This window comes from Salvelinus fontinalis, chromosome 12 (assembly GCF_029448725.1).
Source record: "Salvelinus fontinalis isolate EN_2023a chromosome 12, ASM2944872v1, whole genome shotgun sequence".
NCBI classification, from domain to species: Eukaryota; Metazoa; Chordata; class Actinopteri; order Salmoniformes; family Salmonidae; genus Salvelinus; species Salvelinus fontinalis.
Genome location: NC_074676.1, coordinates 376,231 through 402,763, shown reverse-complemented (window position 1 = coordinate 402,763; position 26,533 = coordinate 376,231). Strand labels below are relative to the sequence as shown.

At 44.5% G+C, this 26,533-nt stretch overlaps 1 protein-coding gene across 1 annotated transcript in view; it reads left to right on the top strand.

The window, feature by feature from the left end:
* LOC129866593 (testin-like) overlaps nt 1–17,527 on the top strand; it is a 44,640-nt gene extending 27,113 nt beyond the window's left edge. Inside the window, exons 4-7 of the mRNA XM_055939343.1 lie at nt 57–950; nt 9,831–10,046; nt 11,521–11,679; nt 16,307–17,527. Coding sequence (XP_055795318.1) covers nt 57–950; nt 9,831–10,046; nt 11,521–11,679; nt 16,307–16,498 — 1,461 coding nt within the window. The 3' untranslated portion in view covers nt 16,499–17,527. The remainder of the gene's footprint in view (nt 1–56; nt 951–9,830; nt 10,047–11,520; nt 11,680–16,306) is intronic.
* Nucleotides 17,528–26,533: the final 9,006 nt, after the last annotated feature.

The window sequence follows — 26,533 nt, the reverse complement described above, 5'->3', positions numbered from 1 at the left end:
ATCTCCTTTACAAAGTCCTGATATCCTCTCTCTCCTCTCCACTTTGCCCTCATCAGGCAGTCCGCTACATTGAGCTCCTGCCCCCAGAGAGGCGTCCCATAGCGGGCACGGAGGGTGCAGCCTACCGCCGGCAACAGATGGCAGTGCAGCTACCGGAGCACGACCAGGACCCGGCCAAGTGCCACGAGCTGACCCCCGCAGAGGTCAAACAGATGCAGCAGTTCGTCCGCAAGTACAAGGACGAGGCCCTGGGAGTGGGAGACATCAAGCTGCCCGAGGAGATGATGGGACAGGGTCTGGGTCAGGAGAGAGGACCAGGACAGGGAGCACCAGGCATGGGAGCACCAGGCATGGGAGGACCAGGGATGGGAGCACCAGGGATGGGAGCACCAGGCATGGGAGCACCAGGCATGGGAGCACCAGGCATGGGAGCACCAGGCATGGGAGCACCAGGCATGGGAGCACCAGGCATGGGAGCACCAGGCATGGGAGCACCAGGCATGGGAGCACCAGGCATGGGAGCACCAGGCATGGGAGCACCAGGCATGGGAGCACCAGGCATGGGAGCACCAGGGATGGGAGCACCAGGCATGGGAGCACCAGGGATGGGAGGACCAGGGATGGGAGGACCAGGGATGGGAGGACCAGGACAGGGAGGACCAGGACAGGGAGGACCAGGACAGGGAGGACCAGGAATGGCAGAACACCCAGGGATGGCAACAGCTGGGGGAGCCTTTGGGCCTGCAGGTCCTGGTCTTCGGACTAGACCCGGGGCTGGGGGTGCACTTGGGCCAGCCGGACCAGTTCAGCCTGGGATGTGGGCTGGGGGTTACCCTGGGGCAGGAAAGGGTGCACCAGAAGACATGGGTACTGCTGCCACCACTACCGCTGGGTCAATGGGCACTCCGGGAGCCCCTGGACCTCACCTGACTGGGCCCTGTGGACAATACGTAAGTGAGTGAGTGTGAGAGAGAGAGAGAGAATTGTGAATGACTGTGCTGGTTGTAACTTCCCCATCGTGGATTTAAAAGCACTGGCTAGGTTTAATCAATGTGACACCCACCTAGGGCTGGACCGGTTTGGGTTTTTACCTTACCTTCTATAACGGTATTTCAATGTTTTGTTTGTTAAATAAGATACGCAACTCCAGCGCGTGTAATGTCAGTTTATATAGTTTACTCCATTTGTTACTTGTAAGTCGTCGCTCTCCATTTCCTGCATGCCACTTCCCACAACAAGCCCTGCCCCTGAAGGAGAGCAGTTGTTGGTGTTGCTCGACCATGGAGTCATGAGCACTTCACTTGCCGTTCATTCTGCATGGTCAGACGCAACAAGATGTTGGTGACAACGATGCTGCTTTCAAAGCTTTCTATAACTGCACTTCATTTGTGTATCTTACTGTCTGAAAACAGCTAGTTTGTCTTTTCTTAGCAAGTTGTGGCTAAAATAAATTGTGTTAGCTGCTAAAGCTAATTGCTAGTTAGTTGGCTAGCTAGCTAGTTTGTAATCAGAGTCAGGGCAAACCTAACTAGCTAATACAGCCTGATACCAGTGCTGGTGTACCCATACAGAAAAGTAATAAATGGCCTTATACATGTATATCAAAGAACGTGACATATATTTTTTAATATATTCTCATATATTTTAAAACATATATAAATCTCATACAAAACAATATCATACAAAACAATATCATATGGATATGTATTTTCATCATGAAAAATTTACTCAGAATATTCCTTTTTATTTGTTCGACGCATTTAATTGCTTTGAAATGTGTTCCAGAAATGTTTAAATTTTTTACATGGCATATAATCTCACATGTGGGATGAATTATTTTCTAATTTAGTGTTAGGCAACCTTGTGACTAATTTGTCGTATCTTTGTATCTACTATAAATGTTGCCATCTCATTTTGAGATTAGTTTGACATGGTGTAGACTATTGTAGGTTTATAGTTTCTGATGTACAAGTTTTGAAAACGCACAGAAACCTATCTAAGTATGAATGTTTATTTTCATTCACTATAGTTGTGGTTGCCCATAAGGTTATGGAATCACATTGTGTTCATAACACGTGGTTTAGGTATCGTTGTAATCAATGACTGTATATTGTTGTAATCCACTATTATTTTGGGCTGAGTCCTCCAAGGATTTCCATTGGGAATTTTTTATGCCTGTTGCCACCAGCAGGGGGTGAGGAAGCGCAGCGGTTTGCGTCTCCCCTCCCCTCAACAACACTTGAAGAAGACGCCTGTGACAACTTTTACTGTTTCTCCTACTCTTTAAAAAAAATAAAAAAATCTCTTAAACAGGTATGTAGTGTACACAAGCACATTGTCTACAGAAAATGTTAGTCAAAATGGTTATCTGAGTGATACTTACCTTTTATGTTGAAATTGTAAAGTTTTTAAATCTGTAAATTGATTGAGGGAAAACTGTTAGCGATCTTGACATAGAGATGACTGGGTTTGTGGTTGCTAAGCAAGGCTAGCCCATAGAATAACATAAGAAAAGATGGCGCCAGATAATATTCTGTTTTGAATTTATTGATTTAGCTATAGCTCCTCTGAGGTAATATTGTAGTTTGATTTCTACTCGTTTGTATGGTCTAGGCCCTGACATCTCCCCATCCAAGTGTTATATATTACAGAGTTGTGTTTTTTTGTTTAAACTCTATACGCTAACTACGCTAACGCTAGCCTGTTAAGCCTATACGGTATTAGCTTAGCGGCTAACGTAAACTCACCCCATTCCGTACAAATGTGCGCAACCGCAACATTCAAACGAGGCTACAAAGAAAACTAATGGGACTGTAGCGACTGTGTTGACTTCAAAATCGGGGGTGTGAACTAGGTTTCTATTCAAGCATTGATCGACATGGTAATGGCTCTATAGTATTGGAGAAAAGTTGATAACGGACCCTCCGTTACATCGTGGCGTGTCATGTCGTAACGTACAGCACGCATAAAGCAACTATTTCTGTCTTACAATCTCTCTCCACCAGGTGTAGCACTTCTCTCATCGTTTAAAAACAAGAAATTGACAGTGACGGGGGTAAGGGGGGATACCTAGTAATTTTTTGCATCATCATTGCATGCATCATCATTCTCAAAGCCGCTGTTTACTTCTAAGATCACTTTAGCACCGCCCTAAAAACCCGATTCAAATTCGACACAAACCTTCAAATAGGTATGTAATGACACATTATATAAACTCTTTATAGTGTTTTATTTACATTTTAGAGGCGATAAGGTGATAAGTTGGACAGATCGAGTAGAAAAAAAGCAATTTTCCCACACAACATCTCTCCTTCTCACTATCACGCATTAGTTTCGCTTCCCCACCCGCCATTTTTAAAAGACCCGACGGGGCTCATTGCCTGCTTGAATTATGCAGAAACGGGAAGCGTTTAGGTCATGTAATTGATCATGTTGGAAAGGGGAGAAATTGTGCTTTACAATGGTATTGACATTACAGTTGATCTGGAAGTATTACGTTTTTGAGGCGCTAAAATAAGGTCAATTGTACGGACCAAGGCGATGTACGAGTTTACGTGAGTTTACGTAAGTTTACGTTAACGTTAGCTGGCTCAGTATTGAGATGACTACTGGTTTATGGTTCATTTAGCTATTTAAAGGCATTTTTTATTGAAACATAGTACATGAGATTAAGATAAATACTGAGAAGGTTTATTTTTTAATACAAGTCAATGTATTAGCTAGTATGACTTTTTAAATACAGAGGATATATTATGTTACAATACTTTTTAGTCTTTTACAACATCTGACTGAATTATTGATTTTTTGCAGATGGAAATTCACCCTGGCTCAAACGTTACAGTCCTAAAGAACGTCTGGAGGGCAGCCATGCAACCAGGCCAACAGTTCCACTACAATGGCAACAGCACTTTTGTGTGGTTTAGATCGGGTTTCCCCAAACTTTTTGCCCAAGCACCACACAGCTGATTCAAATAACTAACTCATAATCGAGCTTTGATTATTTGAATCAGCTGTGTAGTGCTAGGGCAAAAACCAAAGCGTGCACCCAGGGGGGGCCCCAGGACCGAGTTTGGGAAACACTGCTTTAGATGTTGACATGTTGCTGAAAAACAACCTGAGAGTTATGTACATATATTATATAGACTGCAGAATTAGAATGATTAGAAGGGGAATAAGCCCTTAGATCATGGCTAGGAGGGGCTCTGCCTTGGAGGTGAGGGAGGAGCTTTCTCAGGCTCAATAGTTTGAAGAAGATCATTTCAGATCATTTTTGGGGGCCGGGTCTCTATCTCAGAATACACATATAAGGAAAACAGGTGTTGTGTCAGAGATATATCGCCTATGAAAAGAGGCTACTTACTGTTCACCCAAACCAATGCTGTTTTGGATGGGAATGTCCGCTCCACTCGTTGTAATTCTATGTGACAATGGCTATGGTCCAGTATGTTCAGTGCCTTTGGGAAAATTATTCAGACCCCTTTTTCCACATTTTGTTACATTACAGCCTTATTCTAAAATCAATCTAAACACAATACCCCATAATGATGAATCAAAAACAGGTTTTTAGAAATGTTTGCAAATGTATTACGAATATAAAACTGAAATAGTACATTTACATAAGTATTCAGACCCTTTACTCAGTACTATGTTGAAGCACTTTTGGCAGCGATAACAGCATCGAGTCTTCTTGGGTATGACGCTACAAGCTTGGTACACCTGTATTTGGGGAGTTTCTCCCATTCTCTGCAGATCTTCTCATGCTCTGTCAGGTTGGATGGGGAGCGTTGCTGCACAGCTATTTTCAGGTCTCTCCAGAGATGTTTGATTGGGTTCAAGTCCGGGCTCTAGCTGGGCCACTCAAGGACATTCAGAGACTTGTTCGGAAGCCACTCCTGGGTTGTCTTGGCTGTGTGGTTATGGTCGTTCTCCTGTTGGAAGGTGAACCTTCGCCCCAGTCTGAGGTCCTGAGCACTCTGGAGCAGATTTTCATCAAGGATCTCTCTGTACTTTGGTCTGTTCATCTTTGCCTCGATCCTGACTAGTCTCCCAGTCCTTCCCGCTGAAAAACATCCCCACAGCATGGTGCTGCCACCACCATGCTTCACCGTAGGGATGGTGACCAGGCTTCTCTCAGATGTGACGCTTGGCATTCAGGCCAAAGAGTTCAATCTTGGTTTCATCAGACCAGAGAATCTTGTCCTTTTAGGTGCATTTTGGCAAACTCCAAGTGGCCTGTCATGTGCCTTTTACTGAGGAGTGGCTTCCGTCTGGCCACACTACCATATAATGGCCTGATTGATGGAGTGCTACAGAGATGGTTGTCCTTCTGGAAACTTCTGGAAGTTTCTCCCATCTCCACAGAGGAACTCTAGAGCTCTGTCAGTGACCATCGGGGTTTTTGGTCACCTCCCTGACCAAGGCCCTTCTCCACTGATTGCTCAGTTCGGCCGGGCGGCCAGCTCTAGGAAGAGCCTTGGTGGTTCCAAACTGCTTCCATTTAAGAATGATGTAGGCCACTGTGTTCTTGGGGACCTTCCCCAGATCTGTGCCTCGACACAATCCTGTCTCGGAGCTGTACGGACAATTACTTCGACCTCATGGCTTAGTTTCTGCTCTGACATGCACTTTCAACTGTGGGACATTTACATTTAAGTCATTTAGCAGACGCTCTTATCCAGAGCGACTTACAAATTGGAAAGTTCATACATATTCATCTTGGTCCCCCCGTGGGAATTGAACCCTGGTCCCCCCGTGGGAAATGAACCCACAACCCTGGCGTTGCAAGCGCCATGCTCTACCAACTGAGCCACACAGTTTGGGACCTTATATGGACAGATGTGTGCCTTTCCAAATCATGACAAATCAATTGAATTTACCACAGGTGGACTCGAATCAAGTTGTAGAAACATCTCAAGGGTGATCAACGGAAACAGGATGAACTTGAGCTGATTTTCGGTTTGAATACTCATGTAAAGTATTTTGCACCTGAGCTCAATTTCGAGTCTCTTAGCAAAGGATCTAAATAAGGTAATTTTTTTTATATACATTTGCAAAAATATGTCAAAAAAATAATTATAATAATTCGCTCTGTCATTATGGAGTATTGTGTGTAGATTGCTGCGTATTTTTTTTCTTCATGTTTTCGAATAAGGCTGTAACGTAACAAAATGTGGAAAAAGTCAACGGTCTGAATACTTTCTGAACGCACTGTATACGTATGTATTATTTGTAGCGTTGTACACATAAGCCAGAGTCATTATCTTCAGACCTAACTAAAATTGTAATATCTGGCTGTGTCATTATACATAACGATGGTATTTATGAGATCATCTGACTCTGGGTAATTAGAAAAACAACCAATAATCTCCAAATCTCTCAGTATCACTTTAAAAATGAATTGCCCATTTAATAAATTGAAGATGATAAAGGGATAGTTAACTAATTTTTACACCTTATAGTCCGTTTTTTTGTTAGCCATCTATGTGGGTGATGGGGGCAATTAGACAAAGTTCAATGTTTGTGGCCAAATCCCCTCAAGTTCAAAGTGGTTATTTGAACAACTCTGAAACATGGATTACAGTTTCTGCTGGCCCATAGACTACTTTCAGGGTAAGGAACCATCTGACTGGCTATGAGCTGTAAAAAAAAATAATTACTATCCCTTAATTTAATTTACAATTCAATCATTGCACATAGGGCATTAATGGTCAAGGATTTCTTATTAAACTGAATCTGATAATCTTTTCACAAAATTGTTTCCATAAAAAAATAATATGCATTCATGACCCCAAACCTAACCCCTAACTGTTCTATGTACTCTTTATCTTGTATTTGTTGCTTTCTTTCCACAGATGCTGTCATGAAGCGATTCCCTGGTGCAACAAAGTGGGAACGGCTTAAAACAGTAAAATGGCTGAATTGAGAAGCGAAGAGAACATTTTTAAATGAATAGGATTAAATGTTGTTTTTGTGTCATTTGTTCTAATGTTTTATTACCATCACTACAAGTATCACTGAAATAATTATCCCCTAACATACGGTGCGTTCGGAAGGTATTCAGACCCCTGGACTTTTTCTTCAACGAAGTACTGCATAAAGGGTCTGAATACTTATGTCAAATTGTAGTGTGTCACCATACATGTTAACAATATGTGTTAACATTTACAGTGAATTTTTCCACATTTTGTTACGTTACCCCTTTGCTATGAGACTTGAAACCTGTTTTTACTTTGTCATTATGGGGTATTGTGTGTAAATTGATGAGGAATAAAACAATTCAATCAATTTTAGAATAAGTCTATAAAGTAACAAAATGTGGAAAAAGTCAAGAGGCCTGAATTCTTCCCAAATTCACTGTATATGCTAACACATATTGTTAACATGTATTGTGACATACACTACATGGCCAAAAGTATGTGGATACTCCTTCAATGTAGTGGATTAGGCTATTTCAGCAACACCCGTTGCTGACGTGTATAAAATCAAGCACACAGCCATGCAATGTCCATAGAGAAACATTGGCTGTAGAATGGCCTGTGCTGAAGAGCTCTGTGACTTTCAACGTGGCACCATCATAGGATAACACCTTTCCAACAAGTCAGTTTGTCAAATTTCAGCACTAATCAACTGTAAGTGCTGTTATTGTGAAGTTGAAACATCTAGGAGCAACAACGGCTCAGCTGAAAGCCACACAAGCTCACAGAACGGGATCGCCGAGTGCTGAAGTGAGTAAAAATAGTCTGTCCTTGGATGCACCACTCACTACTGAGTTCCAAAGTGCCTCTGGAAGCAACGTCAGCGCAATAACTGTTTGTCGGGAGCTTCATGAAATGGGTTTCCATGGCCGAGCAACCGTACGCAAGTCTAAGATCACCATGCACAATGCCAAGCTTCGGCTGGAGTGATGTAAAGCTCGCCGCCATTGGACTTTGGAGCAGCGGAAACGCGTTCTCTGGAGCGATGAATCACGCTTCACGATGCGGCAGTCAATTCTGGGTTTGACAGATGCCAAGATAACGCTACCTGCACGAATGCATATTGCCAACTGTAAAGTTTGGTGGAGGAGGAATAATTGTCTGGGGTGGTTTTTCACGGTTCGGGCTAGGCCCCTTAGTTCCAGTGGAGGGAAATCTTAACGCTACAACATACAATGACATTCTAGACAACTTTTTTACTTCGTGGCAACAGTTTTGGGAAGGCCCTTTAATGTTTCAACATAACAATGGCTCTGTGCACAAAGCGAGGTCCATACAACACAACACCCCATCAAACACCTTTGGGATGAATTGGAACGCTGACTGTGAGCCAGGCCTAATCGTCCAACATCGTTGCCTGACCTCACTAATACTCTTGTGGCTGATTGGTAGCAAGTGCCCGCAGCAGTGTTCTAACATCTAGTGGAAAGCCTTCCCAGAAGACTGTAGGCTGTTAGATCAACAAAGGGGACCAACTCCATTTTTGGGAATGAAACGATATATAACAATATATATTTATCCTTTCCATATATAATATGGGTTCATGTTGTAACCAGAAAAGTGATAAACAAATCAAAATATATTTGAGATTCTTCAAAGTAGCAATCCTTTGCCTTAATGACAGCTTTGCACACTCTTGTCAGGCAAAGGGTGGCTTCTTTGAAGAATCTAAAATATAACATGTTTTTTATTTGTTTAACACTTTTTTTGGTTACTACATGATTCCATATGTGTTATTTCATAGTTTTGATGTCTTCACTATTATTCTACAATGTAGAAAATAGTAAAAATAAAGAAAACCTCTTGAATGAGTAGGTGTGTCCAAACTTTTGACTGGTACTCAATGTGTAGTCACCTTAGGGCCATGAACTACATAAAGCATTTAGAACTTTTATAATTCAAAAACGTCAAATACTGTCATACCCTCAAAAATGTAAACAATATGGTGATATGATATTTTGGCCATATTTCCCAGCCCTACCCCTGAGCCATTTGATAAATGAGGGGTGATTTCTAAGATTGTTTTCCGCCATCCAATGCTTTTAAATCTATGAGGGGTGAATGAGGGAGTGTACGTAGAGTGGACTTAATCAAAGAGCCGGTATGCACTTCCTCAAAATAGTCCAAATGAATCTAAGATAAATCAAGAAATCTGTCATTTTTGATATTTTGCCAAGGAGTTCTTAGTTACGCAATTTTACATCTATGTTTGGTGAAGTATTTGTCTAGTAAAAAAATGTGCATGAAAAATAGTCGTCTCCCATTGAATCACAACAAACACTTAATGGAAGAATCCCGTCATAATATATACGCTAACCATTTCTACTGGGAAGAATGCGACGGGCTTAATTCCCAGCAGAGAATAGTATCTGGTATTTTAGATATAGAACGTAAATTCAACGGGCCACAAGATGGAGCCAGGAGTAAAAATATCAATCACTTTTTGGCGGAAAGTTTTGTACACTTTTACATGGTGATTTGTTTATCGTGGTTTTAATGTACCATTTTTCCATCTAACAGAGATTTGGCTCATGCAAACCCCTGTCTGTCTGTCTCTACTCGTCTCTCCCCATATGCAGTTAGTTATTCAAACTGAATGATTTTTTTTAAATTTATGGGCATTGTCAGGCAGTGTCTTAAACTGCATAATGATAACAATGATTACGATTTAAGTGTATAATGGCAATTGCATAAAATAATAGGATGGGTCTATGCTACAGAGCCATTGTTTTTGTGAGGGCATTGCTAATGAAGGTCTCCTTCCTCCTTTTTATCTCCTCTCCTTCCCTCTCCTCCTTCCTTCCCACTCTCTCCTTCCTCCCCTCTGTTCCTCATACCCCCCTGCCCCTCCTCCAGTCGTGCCACCAGTGCCAACTGCCCATGCGTCAGGGCGAGCCTGCGGTGTATGCAGAGCGTGCTGGCTACGACAAGCTGTGGCACCCAGCCTGCTTTGTATGCTGTACCTGCTCAGAGCTCCTGGTGGACATGATCTACTTCTGGAAGAAGGGACAGCTCTACTGCGGACGCCACTACGGAGACAGCGAGAAGCCCCGCTGTGGAGGCTGTGACGAGGTGAGGGATTTGAGGGGGAGGCAGGGAGGAGAGAGGTGAGCGGGGGAGGCAGGGAGGAGAGAGGTGAGCGGGGGAGGCAGGGAGAAGAGAGGTGGGGGGGGGAGGCAGGGAGAAGAGAGGTGAGGGGGGGAGGCAGGGAGAAGAGAGGTGAGGGGGGGAGGCAGGGAGAAGAGAGGTGAGGGGGGGAGGCAGGGAGAAGAGAGGTGAGGGGGGGAGGCAGGGAGAAGAGAGGTGAGGGGGGGAGGCAGGGAGAAGAGAGGTGAGGGGGGGAGGCAGGGAGAAGAGAGGTGAGGGGGGGAGGCAGGGAGAAGAGAGGTGAGGGGGGGAGGCAGGGAGAAGAGGGGTGAGGGACGAAGGGACAGGTGCACTAGGATGTCACTACGGAGACATCCGAGAAGGGGGAAGGTGTGACAAGGTGAGGAGGGATGGGGAAGACAGGGGTGTTAAAGGAAGAGAGGTCAACAGGAGAGTAAGATTGTTATTCACACACTTTATGTAGATTCAGGTGTGTAGAGATGAAAAAACTGCAACGCAAACAAAAATAGATGTACTGTAGGGAAGAGTGGGGTAATTGAACCAAAGTGGTATGTTGAGCCACCCTTGTTTCTAGGAAATCATACACAAAATTCATAATTTGACCACATATTTAGGAAGAGGTCATTGTTTGATGGAGTCTGAAGTTAGAAACCACATGGAAAAAGTGGTAAGCAAGTTATGTTCAAAAAAACAAATGGATTTTCACCAAGTCAAATGAATGCATTGTTTGAGGTTGCATGATCCTTGTATCTAAACCAATGTAGATCATTTTAAGATTGTACTATACATCAGTTGGAGTCTCTATAAACTTCAGTATGTGGTTCTAAACCTAGCGTGAATGTGCATCCTTGTAGCTGTATGGGCTAATATAGTCAAAATGTTTACCTTTGGGTAAGTTGGGCCAATGGTTGAGCCAATAGCATGTTGAACAAATTGAAGTATTTTCTTCTCAGGTGTAATGCAAGGCATTATCGCTGGGGTATGATGTAAAAACAGGGCCTGGTCTATGTTAAAAGTGTTTTTAAAAAAGTACAAAGCCTGTGATAAAAGATACTTAAAATGATTAAAATACAAACTATTTTGATTCTGTTGAATTGTGTTTGGGAAATAAAGATTGACATGGTTATAAAAAGGTAGTGGTAATATTTAATTCAGTACAGAAATGTGTAGGCGGCTTTACTTACCCTGTCCCGCGGCTCAACCAAACCCCTAGTCCATTTTTTGGAAAAGCAATGTTTTCAAAACTTTAAGTGTTTACATGAATTCTGATTTATTTCCAGGGATACACAACATCCTGAAATATATGTAGATATTGTTTGAAAGAATACTATATTTCCGTTCACGGAGTGATGCTGATTGTAAAAAAAAAAAATGGCTCAACCTGTTTATTGCTCTTCAATGTGTTGAATTAACTGTATCATGATGTGTGTCTCTACAGCTGATCTTCAGTAATGAGTACACACAGGCCGAGGACCAGAACTGGCACCTGAAACACTTCTGCTGCTTCGACTGTGACTGTGTTCTGGCTGGAGAGACCTATGTTATGGAGAACAACAAGCCTGTCTGCAAGCCCTGCTACATGAAGAGCCACGCAGTAGTAAGGACAGAGAGGGAGAGTGTGTCTGTGTCTGTGTCTGTGTCAAATCAAATGAAAGTTTATTGGTCGGGCACACAGATTTGCAGATGTTAGCGCAGATGCAGCGAAGACCTTCTGTTTCTAGCTCCAACAGTGTAGTAACATCTAGCAATACAACAACAATACGCACATAAGCCAAAGAGTACAAAAATATATCAGAACGAGCAATGTCAGAATCCAGAGTATAAATATATACACAGAGTATACAAAACATTAAGAAGACATGCTCTTTCCATGACATAGACTAACCAGGTGAATCCGGGTGAAAGCTATGATCCCTTATTGATGTAAATTGTTAAATACCCTTCGATTAATGTAGATGAATGGGAGGGGATAGGTTAAAGAAGGATTTTTAAGCCTTGAGATAAGCCTGGGATATCTGGAAGGTGTTCCTAATGTTTGGTATACTCACGATGCGTGTATATATATACAGTACCAGTCAAAAGTTTGCTGGAAGTTTGCTCAACCAGCTTTATGAGGAATGCTTTTCCAACAGTCTTGAAGGAGTTCCCACATGCTGAGCACTTGTTGGCTGCTTCTCCTTCACTCTGCGGTCCAATTCATCCCAAACCATCTCAATTGGGTTGAGGTCGGGTGATTGTGGAGGCCAGGTCATCTGATGCAGCACTCCATCACTCTCCTTCTTGGTCAAATAGCCCTTACACAGCCTGGAGGTGTGTTGGCTCATGGTCCTGTTGAAAAACAAATGATTGTCCCACTAAGTGCAAACCAGATGGGATGGCGTATCGCTGCAGAATGCTATGGTAGCCATGCTGGTTGTGTGCCTTGAATTCTAAATAAATCACTGAGTGTCACCAGCAAAGCACACCCACATCATCACACCTTATCCTCCATGCTTCATGGTGAGAACCACACATGCAGAGATCATCCATTCATCTTCTCTGCGTCTCACAGAGACATGGCGGTTGGAACCAAAATATGTGTAATTTCATAGTTTGATGTCTTCACTATTATTCTACAATGTGGAAAATGGTAAAAATAAAGAAACCCTTGAATGAGTAGGTGTGTCCAAAATGAAAATGTTGACGGGTACTGTGTGAATATATACAAATATTATACATATATACAAATATTTACACATGTTAAGTTTGCTGAAAATAGACGCAGTTGACTGTTAGAGGACGTTTCTTTTTTTTGCTGAGTTTTTATATTATATATATATAACTCAGCAATATACAATGCTCAAAAAAATAAAGGGAACACTTAAACAACCCAATGTAACTCCATATCAATCACACTTCTGTGAAATCAAACTGTCCACTTAGGAAGCAACACTGATTGACAATAAATTTCACATGCTGTTGTGCAAATGGAATAGACAACAGGTGGAAATTATAGGCAATTAGTAGGACACCCCCAATAAAGGAGTGGTTCTGCAGGTGGTGACCACAGACCGCTTCCTGGCTGATGTTTTGGTCACTTTTGAATGCTGGCGGTGCTCTCACTCTAGTGGTAGCATGAGACGGAGTCTACAACCCACACAAGTGGCTCAGGTAGTGCAGCTCATCCAGGATGGCACATCAATGCGAGCTGTGGCAAGAAGGTTTGCTGTGTCTGTCAGCGTAGTGTCCAGAGCAGAGGCGCTACCAGGAGACAGGCCAGTACATCAGGAGACGTGGAGGAGGCCGTAGGAGGGCAACAACCCAGCAGCAGGACCGCTACCTCCGCCTTTGTGCAAGGAGGAGCACTGCCAGAGCCCTGCAAAATGACCTCCAGCAGGCCACAAATGTGCATGTGTCTGCTCAAACGGTCAGAAACAGACTCCATGAGATTGGTATGATGGCCCGACGTCCACAGGTGGGGGTTGTGCTTACAGCCCAACACCGTGCAGGACGTTTGGCATTTGCCAGAGAACACCAAGATTGGCAAATTCGCCACTGGTGCCCTGTGCTCTTCACAGATGAAAGCAGGTTCACACTGAGCACATGTGACAGACGTGACAGAGTCTGGAGACGCCGTGGAGAACGTTCTGCTGCCTGCAACATGCTCCAGCATGACCGGTTTGGCGGTGGGTCAGTCATGGTGTGGGGTGGCATTTCTTTGGGGGGCCGCACAGCCCTCCATGGGCTCGCCAGAGGTAGCCTGACTGCCATTAGGTACCTAGATGAGATCCTCAGACCCCTTGTGAGACCATATGCTGGTGCAGTTGGCCCTGAGTTCCTCCTAATGCAAGACAATGCTAGACCTCATGTGGCTGGAGTGTGTCAGCAGTTCCTGCAAGAGGAAGGCATTGATGCTATGGACTGGCCCGCCTGTTCCCCAGACCTGAATCCAATTGAGCACATCTGGGACATCATGTCTCGCTCCATCCACCAACGCCACGTTGCACCACAGACTGTCCAGGAGTTGGCGGATGCTTTAGTCCAGCTCTGGGAGGAGATCCCTCAGGAGACCATCCACCACCTCATCAGGAGCATGCCAAGGTGTTGTAGGGAGGTCATACAGGCACGTGGAGGCCACACACACTACTGAGCCTCATTTTGACTTGTTTTAAGGACATTACATCAAAGTTGGATCAGCCTGTAGTGTGGTTTTCCACTTTCATTTTGAGTGTGACTCCAAATCCAGACCTCCATGGGTTGATACATTTGATTTCCATTGATAATTTTTGTGTGATTTTGCTGTCAGCACATTCAACTATGTAAAGAAAAAAGTATTTAATAAGAATATTTCATTCATTCAGATATAGGATGTGTTATTTTAGTGTTCCCTTTATTTTTTTGAGCAGTGTATTTCAAGGACTACCTTCAAACTCAGTGCCTCTTTGCTTGATATCATGGGAAAATCAAAAGAAATCAGCCAAGGCCTCAGAAAACAGTTGTAGACCTCCACAAGTCTGGTTGATCCTTGGCAGCAATTTCCAAATGCCTGAAGGTATCACGTTCATCTGTGCAAACAATAGTACGCAAGTATCAACACCATGAAACCATGCAGTCGTCATACCGCTCAGGAAGGAAACGAGTTCTGTCTCTTAGAGATGAACGTACTTTGTTGCGAAAAGTGCAAATCAGTCCCAGAACAACAGCAAAGGACCCTGTGAAGATGCTGGAGGAAACAGGTACAAAAGTATCTATATATCCACAGTAAAACGAGTACTATATCGACATAACCTGAAAGGCCGCTCAGCAAGGAAGAAGCCACTGCTCCAAAACCACCATAAAAAAGATCGTACTTTTTGGAGAAATGTCCTCTGGTCTGATGAAACAAATATGGCCATAAAGACCATCATTATGTTTGGAGGAAAAAGGGGGAGGGCTTGCAAGACGAAGAACACCATCCCAACAGTGAAGCACGGGGGTGGCAGCATCATGTTGTGGGGGTTCTTTGCTGCAGGAGGGCCTGGTGCACTTCACAAAATAGATGGCATCATGAGGTAGGAAAATTATCTGGATATATTGAAACAACATCTCAAGACATCAGTCAGGAAGTTAAAGCTTGGTCGCAAATGGGTCTTCCAAATGGACAGTGACCCCAAGCATACTTCCAAAGTTGTGGCAAAATGGCTTAAGGACAAAAAAGTCAAGGTATTGGAGTGGCCAACACAAAGCCCTGACCTCAATCCTATAGAAAATGTGTTGGCAGAACTGAAAAAGTGTGTGCGAGCAAGGAGGCCTACAAACCTGACTCAGTTACACCAGCTCTGTCAGGAGGAATGGGCCACAATTCACCCAACTTATTGTGGGAAGTTTGTGGAAGGCTACCTGAGACAATTTAAAGGCAATGCTACCAAATAGTAATTGACCCACTGGGAATGTGATGAAAGAAATAAAAGCTGAAATAAATCATTCTCTCTACTATTATTCTGACATTTCACATTCTTAAAACAAAGTGGTGATCCTAACTGACCTAAAACAGGGAATGTTCACTAGGATTAAATGCCAGGAATTGTGAAAAACTGAGTTGAAATGCGCTGTTGTCCCTTCTTCACCTTGGGTGTCGGTGTGGTGGGACCATTTCTGGTCCTTGATGATGTGAACAGCGTTTGACCCCCTCCACTGCGGCACCATCAATGTGTATGGGCTTGCGCTCTCTATGCTGTCTCCTGTTGTCCCATTCAGCTCCTTTGTTTGAGGGAGAGGTTATTTCCCCGGCACCACTCCTTTCTGTAGGCCGTCTCGTTGTTGGTGATCAGGCAAACTTGATGATCGAGTTGGTGCGTAGCCACGAGGATCAGCGTGGTGTAGGTGTTGTTGCCTACCCTCACCCCCTGGGGGCGACCCGTCAGGAAGTCTAGGACCCAGTTGCACAGGGAGGGGTTCAGTCCCAGGGCCATGAACTTAGTAATGAGCTTGGGCGCACTATGGTGTTGAAAGTCGAGCTGTAGTCGACGAACAGCATTCTCAAATAGGTATTCCTCTTCTCCAGGTGGGATAGGGCGTTGTGCAGTGTAGTGGCTATTGTGCGTGTGCATGCATGTGTACCTGCGCGTGTGTGTGATATGATACCCTGTATTAAATGTGTACAATGTATATTGTATACATGAGATACAACTCTCTGCTACATACTTTTGTCTACGTTGAATATGTGTGTGTGTGATTTAAACACACATCCTCTCCTCACTCTACAGGTATGTACAGCCTGTCAGAACCCAGTGGAGCCCGAGGCCCAGCGTGTCTCCTACGGGGAGTTCTGCTGGCACGCTGAGCCCCAGTGCTTCCAGTGCTCCTGCTGTGCTAAGTGTCTCATTGGAGAGCGCTTTATGGCCATACAGGGCATGCTTTTCTGCTCTGTCGAGTGCAAGAAGAAGACCATGACCTAAGAAGACTATGGCCCAGAGCAGCGCACCGCAGCTCAACCTGATGACAAAATTATTCAAGTCTGTTCTAGAATGCGAACAATGGTCATTTCCCTTGAGCCTCAAACAACGTGGCTCAGTCTGCAACTGATTCTTGCCCAGATCACAATCAACTCTGCTCCTGATGACAACCAACCCCAGTCCTGAACTCAGCTAATTTGAGTTTTCACTCTGCTTATTTCCGCTCAAGACTGCAACCAATCATCTGAATAACAGTTGGGAATAACCTCAATATTGTCTGTTTCTCACGTGACATGCACTGTTTTCTTCTACTGTGTCTCAATGAAACTACTCTAGTTTTATTGAGATACATTTAGTTGAAGTCTTGTTTCAGCACACTTGTAATTTCACAGTCACTTATTCATCCGAGTGTAAATCGGCTTTGGGTTCACTACTCTGTCTACTACCAAAATAACTACCTTGGGTTGTTCTCATATCATTCGGCCTGTTGCTTTCTCTCTAGAATGTACGACTGATTACAGATATCCAACTCTAAGCAGCAGTACAATAGCAATAACCTTACGAGAAATGATGCTTTGTGTGCAGTGTTGCTTTTCCGCTAGAAGCAGCTCTTTGTTGTTACAGGCGGATAAGTATCGGACTATGCCAAGTGGCTGACTGAGTCTCTCCAACACGGTCCTGGAGAACCCAGGGGAACGCAGGTTTTCACAAGTGACACTACTATGGAAAACATCACTGAAATGGGAAGGCAGGTGATGTCACATCTATGTGATCTACAGCACATCTTCAAATTACGACGACTCTTGAGGACCAACGAAATGATAAGAAGAAATGAGAAAGTGCTGTTCTTTCTACTGTGGTGTCTAATTACCTGCGTCCTCCTTTCCTTCCTGCTGTCTTTTTTATATTATAATATTGTCTTCACAATAATTTGCCATTTGCTTTCTGTTGTTTCTTGCTCAATGAAAAGCACTTGATGATATTTTCTCCTCACGCTCTTACAACCTAATAAAGATTTTTTGCCATGATTAACCCTGTTTGGTTCATACTGGCATACAGGACATAAGTCATCACTCCCACAGGTGTTAACGACATACCATTTAGAACGTAACCTGTGTACTTGTGAGCGCACGTGTGTGTGTGTGTGCATCTGTGTGTGATTCAGTTGCCAACATAGCTAGCGCACCCAGTGTCGCTAGCAGGCTAATGTGACGACTACTGTGTTTCACACGGGTGGAACAGCAGCTCCGCCACAGAACCGGACCCTCCTCTCCTGGGGGAAAAAAAGAGCTCAGAGAGTAGCCTTGTTGTGTTTAACCCGGTGCACAATTCAAGGAAGCCCCATTTTCTCTCAGGCCCCATTGTCTTTAGTGGCAGCCGGCCCAAAGCAACGCAGAGGCTTCCCTCGCCATACTGTATGTAGCCTCACCTCTACTAGGCTTATACTTCCATCATACCCTTTGATGTCATACTCCTATTGGACTTTTCACTGTACTGCTTTCCATGCCTATGTCCCCCCCCCCCCCCCTCTCCCCCAGTTGCCCCCAGTTGTACTGTATTTTCCTAGGACCTAGGTAGAGGAGAGGTTTTTATTTCCCCTGCGTTCTGACATGTAGAGATGATCTGTTGATTTGCCTTTGTTTCTCTCTACAATGAGAGCCAGGTGCATGGCACACTGCCCGCAGTGCTCTCTTGTGAGAGCTGGATGATCCCTCCTTCACATGTATGTAATCATTGTTTGGATTTACTTTATATTTCCATTTCGACATATCTGGATTGTGCTGAGAATGCAGGCTCGTCACCATAGATCATAATCTCGTACATGATTGTATGTGACAGCCAGCCATGCACACTGGATTAACTATATGACTTGCGTAAACTAGCTATGAGTCAACGTCACATGAAGAACCAGGGAGATTAAATCTAAATTTTAAAAATGAAGCTAGCCTTCGAGTCTGCGTCTTGCATTGCAACAATCAGAGGCTCAGACCCAAATAATAGTCTCTTTTAAGATTGTATCTCGATTCTACTAGCTTTGATATTATCCACTATGTTATTCACCAGCATACGCCTATGGGATGCATAAACCACAGCCGAGGACCAACTGGAAATACCACGGCATATACCTCAATGTGCTCCGTAATAGGAAAGTGAGGCACATTCTTTGGTATACCATTGCTGTGACATGTCCCCACACTACCGTCAAAATGAACTTTTTGGATATGAAAAGGACTTATTGAGGGAAAGTTGGCCGTTGGTGGCATATCCATGTCGTCAGTATAAAAACAATCCAGTGAAGTTCTTTAGGACAGTTTGGCTCAGTTCCTGCAGAGGGCACACTTTCCCATTCTATGGTGTTGGTCCATTAGCTCTAACTAACCAGTATGGCCACAGTACATTATCGCTCACTTTTTAAGTACATTTAGCTAGCTTTGGCTATGACACTAAATTCTAATGGACACACGGTCTGTGATGCTACACCATCTTGTCAGCTTCAGTTGTGTGAGAGGGATGCAATGTAGGCACTATACCATGCAGGGTAGATTTGGGGTCTGGTCCAGCTGTGCCAAGTCAAAGCCAGAGGTATGTGAAGGTCTAAACACTGATACTACGTGAGGAGAAGCAGCAGCAGCCATCTCTGGATAAATATCAGCAGTCTGGAAACCCAGATAACACTCCTCACACGCATTCCTTCACCCTGGAACGAAAGAGAGGTGGAGAAAGAGAGAGATGGACAGTGGATGGGACGGAAAGGAGAGAAGATACACCTTTTTAGGAATGTTTTTACGGAAGGCCGAGGCATGGGAATGATTATCTACAGTACGGGAATATTTGAAGATATCTTCAATGGTTGTCATATGCTGAAGTCGGGATGTCTGTGACCTCTCTGTGAGTGTATGATTTAATGATACTGTACTCTGTTTAAAGGTAGCCTTTGACCTCTTTGGCTTTGTGCTCAAATGCAAGTCATCATGATGTGGGCAATGTGTTCCCCTAAAATGGGTGCCGCAGGGAGTAAAAAAACATCAGGGTACGAAAAATTAAACAAAATCATAGGGAATAGTGCGACAGCCCATCCTATGTTATGCAACCTGTACACCTACGGGTGGGGGACTTAGGTGGGGTATGGGAGTGAGGCAGCCCCTTAAAGTGATAGATCAAATAGTGACAGACAGTTGAATAGGTTGTCGTTAAAGATAATCATGATCGCTACAGTAAACTGTTTTTAAGTAGTCCCCCCCCCACCCAAAGAATACCCATTTCAGCCCACTTTACATCACAATGACAAGATGGTTTGTGTACATCAGTATTATGACTTGAAGCCGTTAGTAATTGGAGTAAATATAGAAAGAAAGTTACTTTCTCATTTTCTCTCCCTCTCTTTCTGCCCTCCCTCTTTCTTTTCTATCTCACACCCTATCTTTGGAAGTTTGGTTCCAGGGTTTGTCTCAGGCCGATGTCCAGATGCAGCCAGTTAGTTTCAGCGTGTGGCTCGGGCTCTCACGTTATATGGCGTCCAGATTCCTCACATGGTTTATATAGAATCCAGGATAGAGAAGATAGAAAACCTAGGAGTTCTAGGCTAGGATATGCTGACCACACCTTACCATTGTATCTGGAAGTCTCTCTCTCTCACTCACTCACTCACACTCTCTCTCTCTCTCTATCGTAGGCCAGTAGGGGGCCCTGTATCCTGTGGACGAATTCACTTATACCAGTTGCCAAAGGACTGTTTTTGAGACCTGCTTGTAACAAAACACAGTGGTGGGAAAAGTACCCAATTGTCATACTTCAGTAAAAGTAAAGATACCTTGATAGTAAATGACTCAAGTGAAAGTCATTCAGTAAAATACTACTTGAGTAAAATGTCCAAAAGTATTTGGTTTTAAATATACTTAAGTATCAAAAGTAAATCTAATTGCAATAATATACTGCAAAAGTAAACGTATAAATCCTTTAAAATTGCAAACCAGAAGGCACAATTTAAATTTGGGGGGGGGGACCAAGGTCACAAAAATTATTTACAAAGGAAGCATTTGTGTTTAGTGAGTCTGCCATATCAGAGGCTGTAGGGATGACCAGGGATGTTCTCTTAAAAAGTTAGTGAATTGGACCATATTCCCGACCTGCTAAGCATAAAAATGTATTTCAGTAAAAATGTATGGATTAAAAAGTACATTATTTTCTTTAGGAATGTAGAGAAGTAAATGTAAAAGTTGTCAAACATATCATTAGTGAAGTACAGATACCCCCAAAAAGTACTTAAGTAGTACTTTAAAGTATTTTTACTTAAGTACTTTACGACACTGACGAAACACGCACTTCATGTCTGTGTCTGCAGGGTGTCTCCATGGAAAACATCCCTACCCTAACTAATCCTACCACTGCTGACCGCAGCACCTGTCAGTGAAGAAGTGGAAAAAAGCTTCCTGTCTGCCATACATCACATCAACTCAGTGGATTCCACACAACATGCTCTGCTTATGTTAAACTCTCTAATGAGGTACAGTGGACATTCAGTTAATATATCATAGAGATATAGAACCCACAGTTTTATCTCTTTGGTTTATGATATCAGCGGCAGTCGGTGCCGTTTAAGATTAGGGAGGACGCTTTTTTTTAGTGAGGATGGATATTTTTTTATTACAGCATATTGGATGACTGTCATTAATATTCCATTAACCCAGCTCAATATAACATCGATGTTTAGGCTGTAGCAACCCATCATGAGGTTGCTAAAATCTAGCCTACAAAGTTTATAACATACAGGTCGAGAGACAAATTGGAGTAATCAAGGTGACAGACAGTGACACATTCGATACCGCCTTGCACACTCTTGCCTGCATCAAGCTGGTCTAGGGTGTAGGCTTGTCCAAAGGGTTGCAAAACTTAACGTTTAACGGAACGACTAAAACGAGAGTTACTGTTGAACTAGTTTAGGTAGGTCTATCCCGGTTTCGTTTAGTTTCTCTCTACTATTATTCAAACATTTCACATTCTTAAAATAAAGTGGTGATCCTAACTGACCTAAGATAGGGACTTCTTTCTAGGATTAAATTTCAGGAATTGTGAAAAAATGAGTTTAAATGCTTGGATTTGAACCAGTATCTGTGCGTTAGAGACCTCTCTAACGCCTAGAAAGCTCAGTGTCACGTTCTTCGTCCTCCTCGTCTGAGTAGGAGATATCGGACCAATACGCAGCGTGGTGAGTATTCATATTTATTAGGATACTTTCAAGAAAGAACAAAAACAATAAACTGACAAAATAAATGAAGACGCAACAGTCCCGAAATAGTGAACACTAAACACAGGAACAGGAACAATCACCCACAACCCACAATACAAAACAAGCTACCTAAATATGGTTCCCAATCAGAGACAAAAACAAACACCTGCCTCTGATTGAGAACCATATTAGGCCAAACAACAAATCCAACATAGAAACACAAAACATAGAATTCCCACCCAGCTCACGTCCTGACCAACTAAACAAAGACTAAACAAAGGAAATAAGGTCAGGAACGTGACAGTAGCCACCTGAATCTATAGGGGAGGGTCTGGGTGGGCATCTGTCCACGGTGGCGGCTCTGGCGCTGGACGTGGCCCCCACCCCACCATAGTTAATCCCCGCTTCCGTGGCCTCCTCCTAATGACGACCCACCAAAATAACCCCACTGTACTGATGGGCGCCTCTGGACAGAGGGGCAGCTCCGGACTGAGGGGCAGCTCCGGACTGAGGGGCAATTCTGACGGGCGGCTCTGGCAGGTCCTGGCTGACGGGCGGCTCTGGCAGGTCCTGTCTGGCGGGCGGCTCTGGCAGCTCCTGTCTGGCGGGCGGCTCTGGCAGCTCCTGACTGGTGGGTGGCTCTGGCAGCTCCTGACTGGCGGGCGGCTCCTGACTGGCGGGCGGCTCTGGCGGACGGCTCTGGCGGCTCAGGACAGACGGCGGCTTTGAAGGCTCAGGACAGATGGGCAGCTCAGACGGCGCTGGGCAGACGGGCAGCGCAGGCGACGCTGGGCAGACGGACAGCGCAGGCGACGCTGGGCTGACGGACAGCGCAGGTGGTGTTGGGCAGACAGCAGACTCTGGCCTCTGGAGACACACAGGAGGCTTGGTGCGTGGTGCCGGAACTGGTGGTACCGGGCTTAGGGCACGCACCTCAGGGCATGTGCGGAGAGAAGGAACAGTGCGTACAGGGCTCTGGAGACGCACAGGAGGCTTGGTGCGTGGTGCCGGAACTGGTGGTACCGGGCTGGAGACACGCACCACAGGGCGAGTGCGTGGAGGAGGAACAGGGCTCTGGAGATGCACTGGAAGCCTGGTGCGTGGTGTTGGCACTGGTGGTACTGGGCTGGGGTGAGGAGGTGGCACCGGATAGACCGGACCGTGGAGGCGTACTGGAGCTCTTGAGCACCGAGCCTGCCCAACCTTACCTGGTTGAATGCTCCCCGTAATAACCCGCACTGGGCTGTGCTGGCGAACCAGGGACACCATGCGTAAGGCTGGTGCCATGTACACCGGCCCGAGGAGACGCACCGGCTTCATGACACCTGGCTCAATGCCCAACCTAGCCCAGCCAATACGTGGAGCTGGGATGTACCGCACCGGGCTAAACACACGTACAGGAGACACCGTGCGCTCCTCCGCATAACACGGTGTCTGCCTGTACTCCCGCTCCCCACGGTAAGCCCGGGAAGTTGGCGCAGGTCTCCTACCTGACTTTGCCACACTCCCCTTTAACCCCCCCCAATACATTTTTTGGGCTGTCTCTCGGGCTTCCTACCACGTCGCCGTGCTGCCTCCATTCGCCGGTATCCCTCCGCACATTGCTCCATAGAATCCCATGCGGGCTCCGGTACTCTCCCTGGGTCGACCGACCACCTGTCTATTTCCTCCCAAGTAGTGTAACCCAGATCCTCATTCTGCTGCTGAGCTAGCTCCTCAAAACGCCACCTCTCTGCTTTCGCTGCCTCCAGCTCTGCCTTTGGGCGGCGATACTCCCCTGGCTGTGCCCAGGGTCCTTTACCGTCCAATTCGTCTTCCCATGTCCATTCCTGACATCGCTGCTGATGCTGCTGTCCGTTACCACGTTGCTTGGTCCGGTTTTGGTGGGTGATTCTGTAACGGCTGTCGTCGGATGAAGGAGAGGAGGACCAAAGCGCAGCGTGGTATGTATCCATATTTATTTGAATACTTCTTCAATACGAACAAAACAATAAACAAAGGAAATAAGGTCAGGAACGTGACAGGTACCTTCAGGCGTTTGGAAATTGCTCCCAAGGATGAACCAGACTGGTGGAGGTCTTGGCTGATTTCTTTTGATTTTCACATGGTGTCAAGCAAAGAGGCACTGAGTTTGAAGGTATTCATTGAAATACATCCACAGGTACACCTCCAATTGACTCAAATTATGTCAATTAGCCTATCAGAGGCTACTAAAGCCATGACATCATTTTCGGGAATTTTCCGAGCTGTTTCAAGGCACAGTCAACGTAGTATATGTAAACTTTTGACCCACTGGAATTGTGATACAGTGAAATAATCTGTCTGTAAACAATTGTTGGAAAAATTCCTTGTGTCATGCACAAAGTAGATGTCTAACCGACTTAAACTATAGTTTGTTATCAAGAAATTAAATCCATTGGAGTCATTAAGACTCATTTAAATGCGGAAGACACATTTCAGTTGAAGGCATTCAGTTCTACAACTGACTAGATATCCCCCTTCCCCCTAATAACGGTCCTCTGAGTACATCAAAAAAGTTTGGTATACCTCAACTGGTATGTCATCCAGCCCAGGAGTTGTCAGACTTAAAAGGCTTTAATTGCATCAAGAATTTCCTTCTCTGTAATTTGGTCTACACATGAGTCTTTCTGTACAGCTGTTAATTATACATTATCAATAGAAAAAATCCATACAATTAACTTTGGTTTGTGGAGATGGAAGAGACTGAAATTAAAACTTAAAGTGCTTAAAGTACTTTGCTACCGCTTTCCTCTTTTACTTTTATAATATACTGTATTACACTTGATGTTTCTTGAATAAGTTCATCCGTTTCTTTTAGTTTTTCCTCTAACTTATTCTGTGCCTATATGGTACAGTTTTTATTGCTATCTATCTGTAGGGTTAGTCTTTTTCTTTTCATTGTTAATATGGACTCTTTTGACCTAAATTGCTTATGTTTTAAAGATGAGTATTGAATTGCATGGCCTCTAAAGGCACATTTAAAAGTGTCCCATACAATAAGGGCAATCTGCTGTACCTATGTTATATCGTAAAAAAAAGTTAATTAGAAATGTGTCTCACCTAGTTAAAGTTATCATCCAATAAGCTTTGATTTAGTGTCAAATATCCTGAAAGACTAATATATACAGTATGCCAATTATTTAATTGTCCGGCCACATTATGTCTAAAGTAGTTAAGATGACTAGCTTGGTTGAGCCTCCACCATGTATACCTTACTAGGTCAGGATATTTAACCCTCCATGTATCCACTAGTTCTAATATATCCACGATATTTGTGATTTCCTGAAGTGCATGAAGGGGACAGTTTGTAGTGTTGATTTCCTTTACGGTCCATTGAGATATTTAAAACCGTTCTAAAATTGTCCACCATCATAATAGAGTCTTGTATTACTTGTAGGTTTGATAAATTATATATATTTTCAAAGAAGCATAGACCATCATTATTTGGACCGTATAGATTTATCAGGTACCAAGGTAAGACTGCAGGCAAACGACAGGTCAAGGCAGGCAGGGGTCGATTATCCAGAGTAGAGGCCAAGGTACAGGACGGCAGGCAGGTTCAAGGTCAGGCAGATGTCGGTAATCCAGAGGTGGCGCATGACCGGCAGTACCGCAATACAGACTACTCTGGGTCTGTCTCAAGTCTGCGTACTCGTTCGGCTGGAGACAGCCTAGCCCTGCAGGGCTGCATCGGCTTGGGAAGAGGTGAATCGGCAGTCTCCAGAGGCTCTTGGAGGGACTCAGGTAAGCTCGGTTCCTCTCTGGGACGTAGACGCCGGGGACTTCCAGAGTTCATCAGATGCCAGGTGGGACCCCTGAGTGAGCGATTGGGACTGCAATCGGACCTCTTCTCCCTCCTACGTTCCCGTAGCCGACTATCAATCCGGATGGTTAAAGCGGTGAGTGAGTCCAAGATCCGTCGGTAGTACTCGGGCTGCCAGCTCATCCTTTACCACCTCCGATAATCTGTGCAGGAACGTGTCGAACAGCACTTCCGGGTTCCAGGTACCCTCCGCTGCTATCGTGCGGAACTCCACCGCATAATCTGCCACACTGAGGGTGTCCTGCCAAAGCTGGAGTAACTTCCAGGCAGCCTCTCTCCCGGACACCCGAGCCTTAAACTTTTCTCACCTCCGCCACAAATACCTCCAGAATGAGGCAGACGGCGGTTTGTTGCTCCCACACCACCGTGGCCCAGGCGAGTGCCCTCCTGGACATCAGCGTAATGATGTGTGTTATCTTTGAGTGGTCCGAGGGGAACAAAGAAGGCTGCAGCTCAAAAACGAGGGAGCACTGGGAGAGAAAGGTCAGGCAGGTTCTGGAATCTCCATCGTAGCGCTCTGGGGGAGGTAAGCGCGATTCCCAGGAAACCGGGGTGACAGAGCTGCTACCAGCCGGGTTACAGAGGGGCTGGGAGGTTACCTCTATGGGAACGTTATAATATTTATAATAGCCATTGAGTAGTCTTGGTGTATCGGAACAATTGGTTATCAATATACAGTTTTGTCGAAGAGGAGAGCCACACGTTTCCCTTTAAATCTATTCACCTTGAAGAGTGGGTACAGAATTTCTGCAATTTCCATCAGGAGCTGATCATTTATGCCTATTTTTGGTGCCAGCGAGTCTTTTACCCAGGCTTTTAACCATTATTTTATCTTTAAAGGATGCACATTTTGGCAATGATTGGGCGCTCATATCGTTTGATTTTGTACACGATCAGGTTTGAATTTGTTGACAGTATCGCCTGGGATCTGTAGAGCTGTAAGAAAGAATTCTCTCACCACACTTTC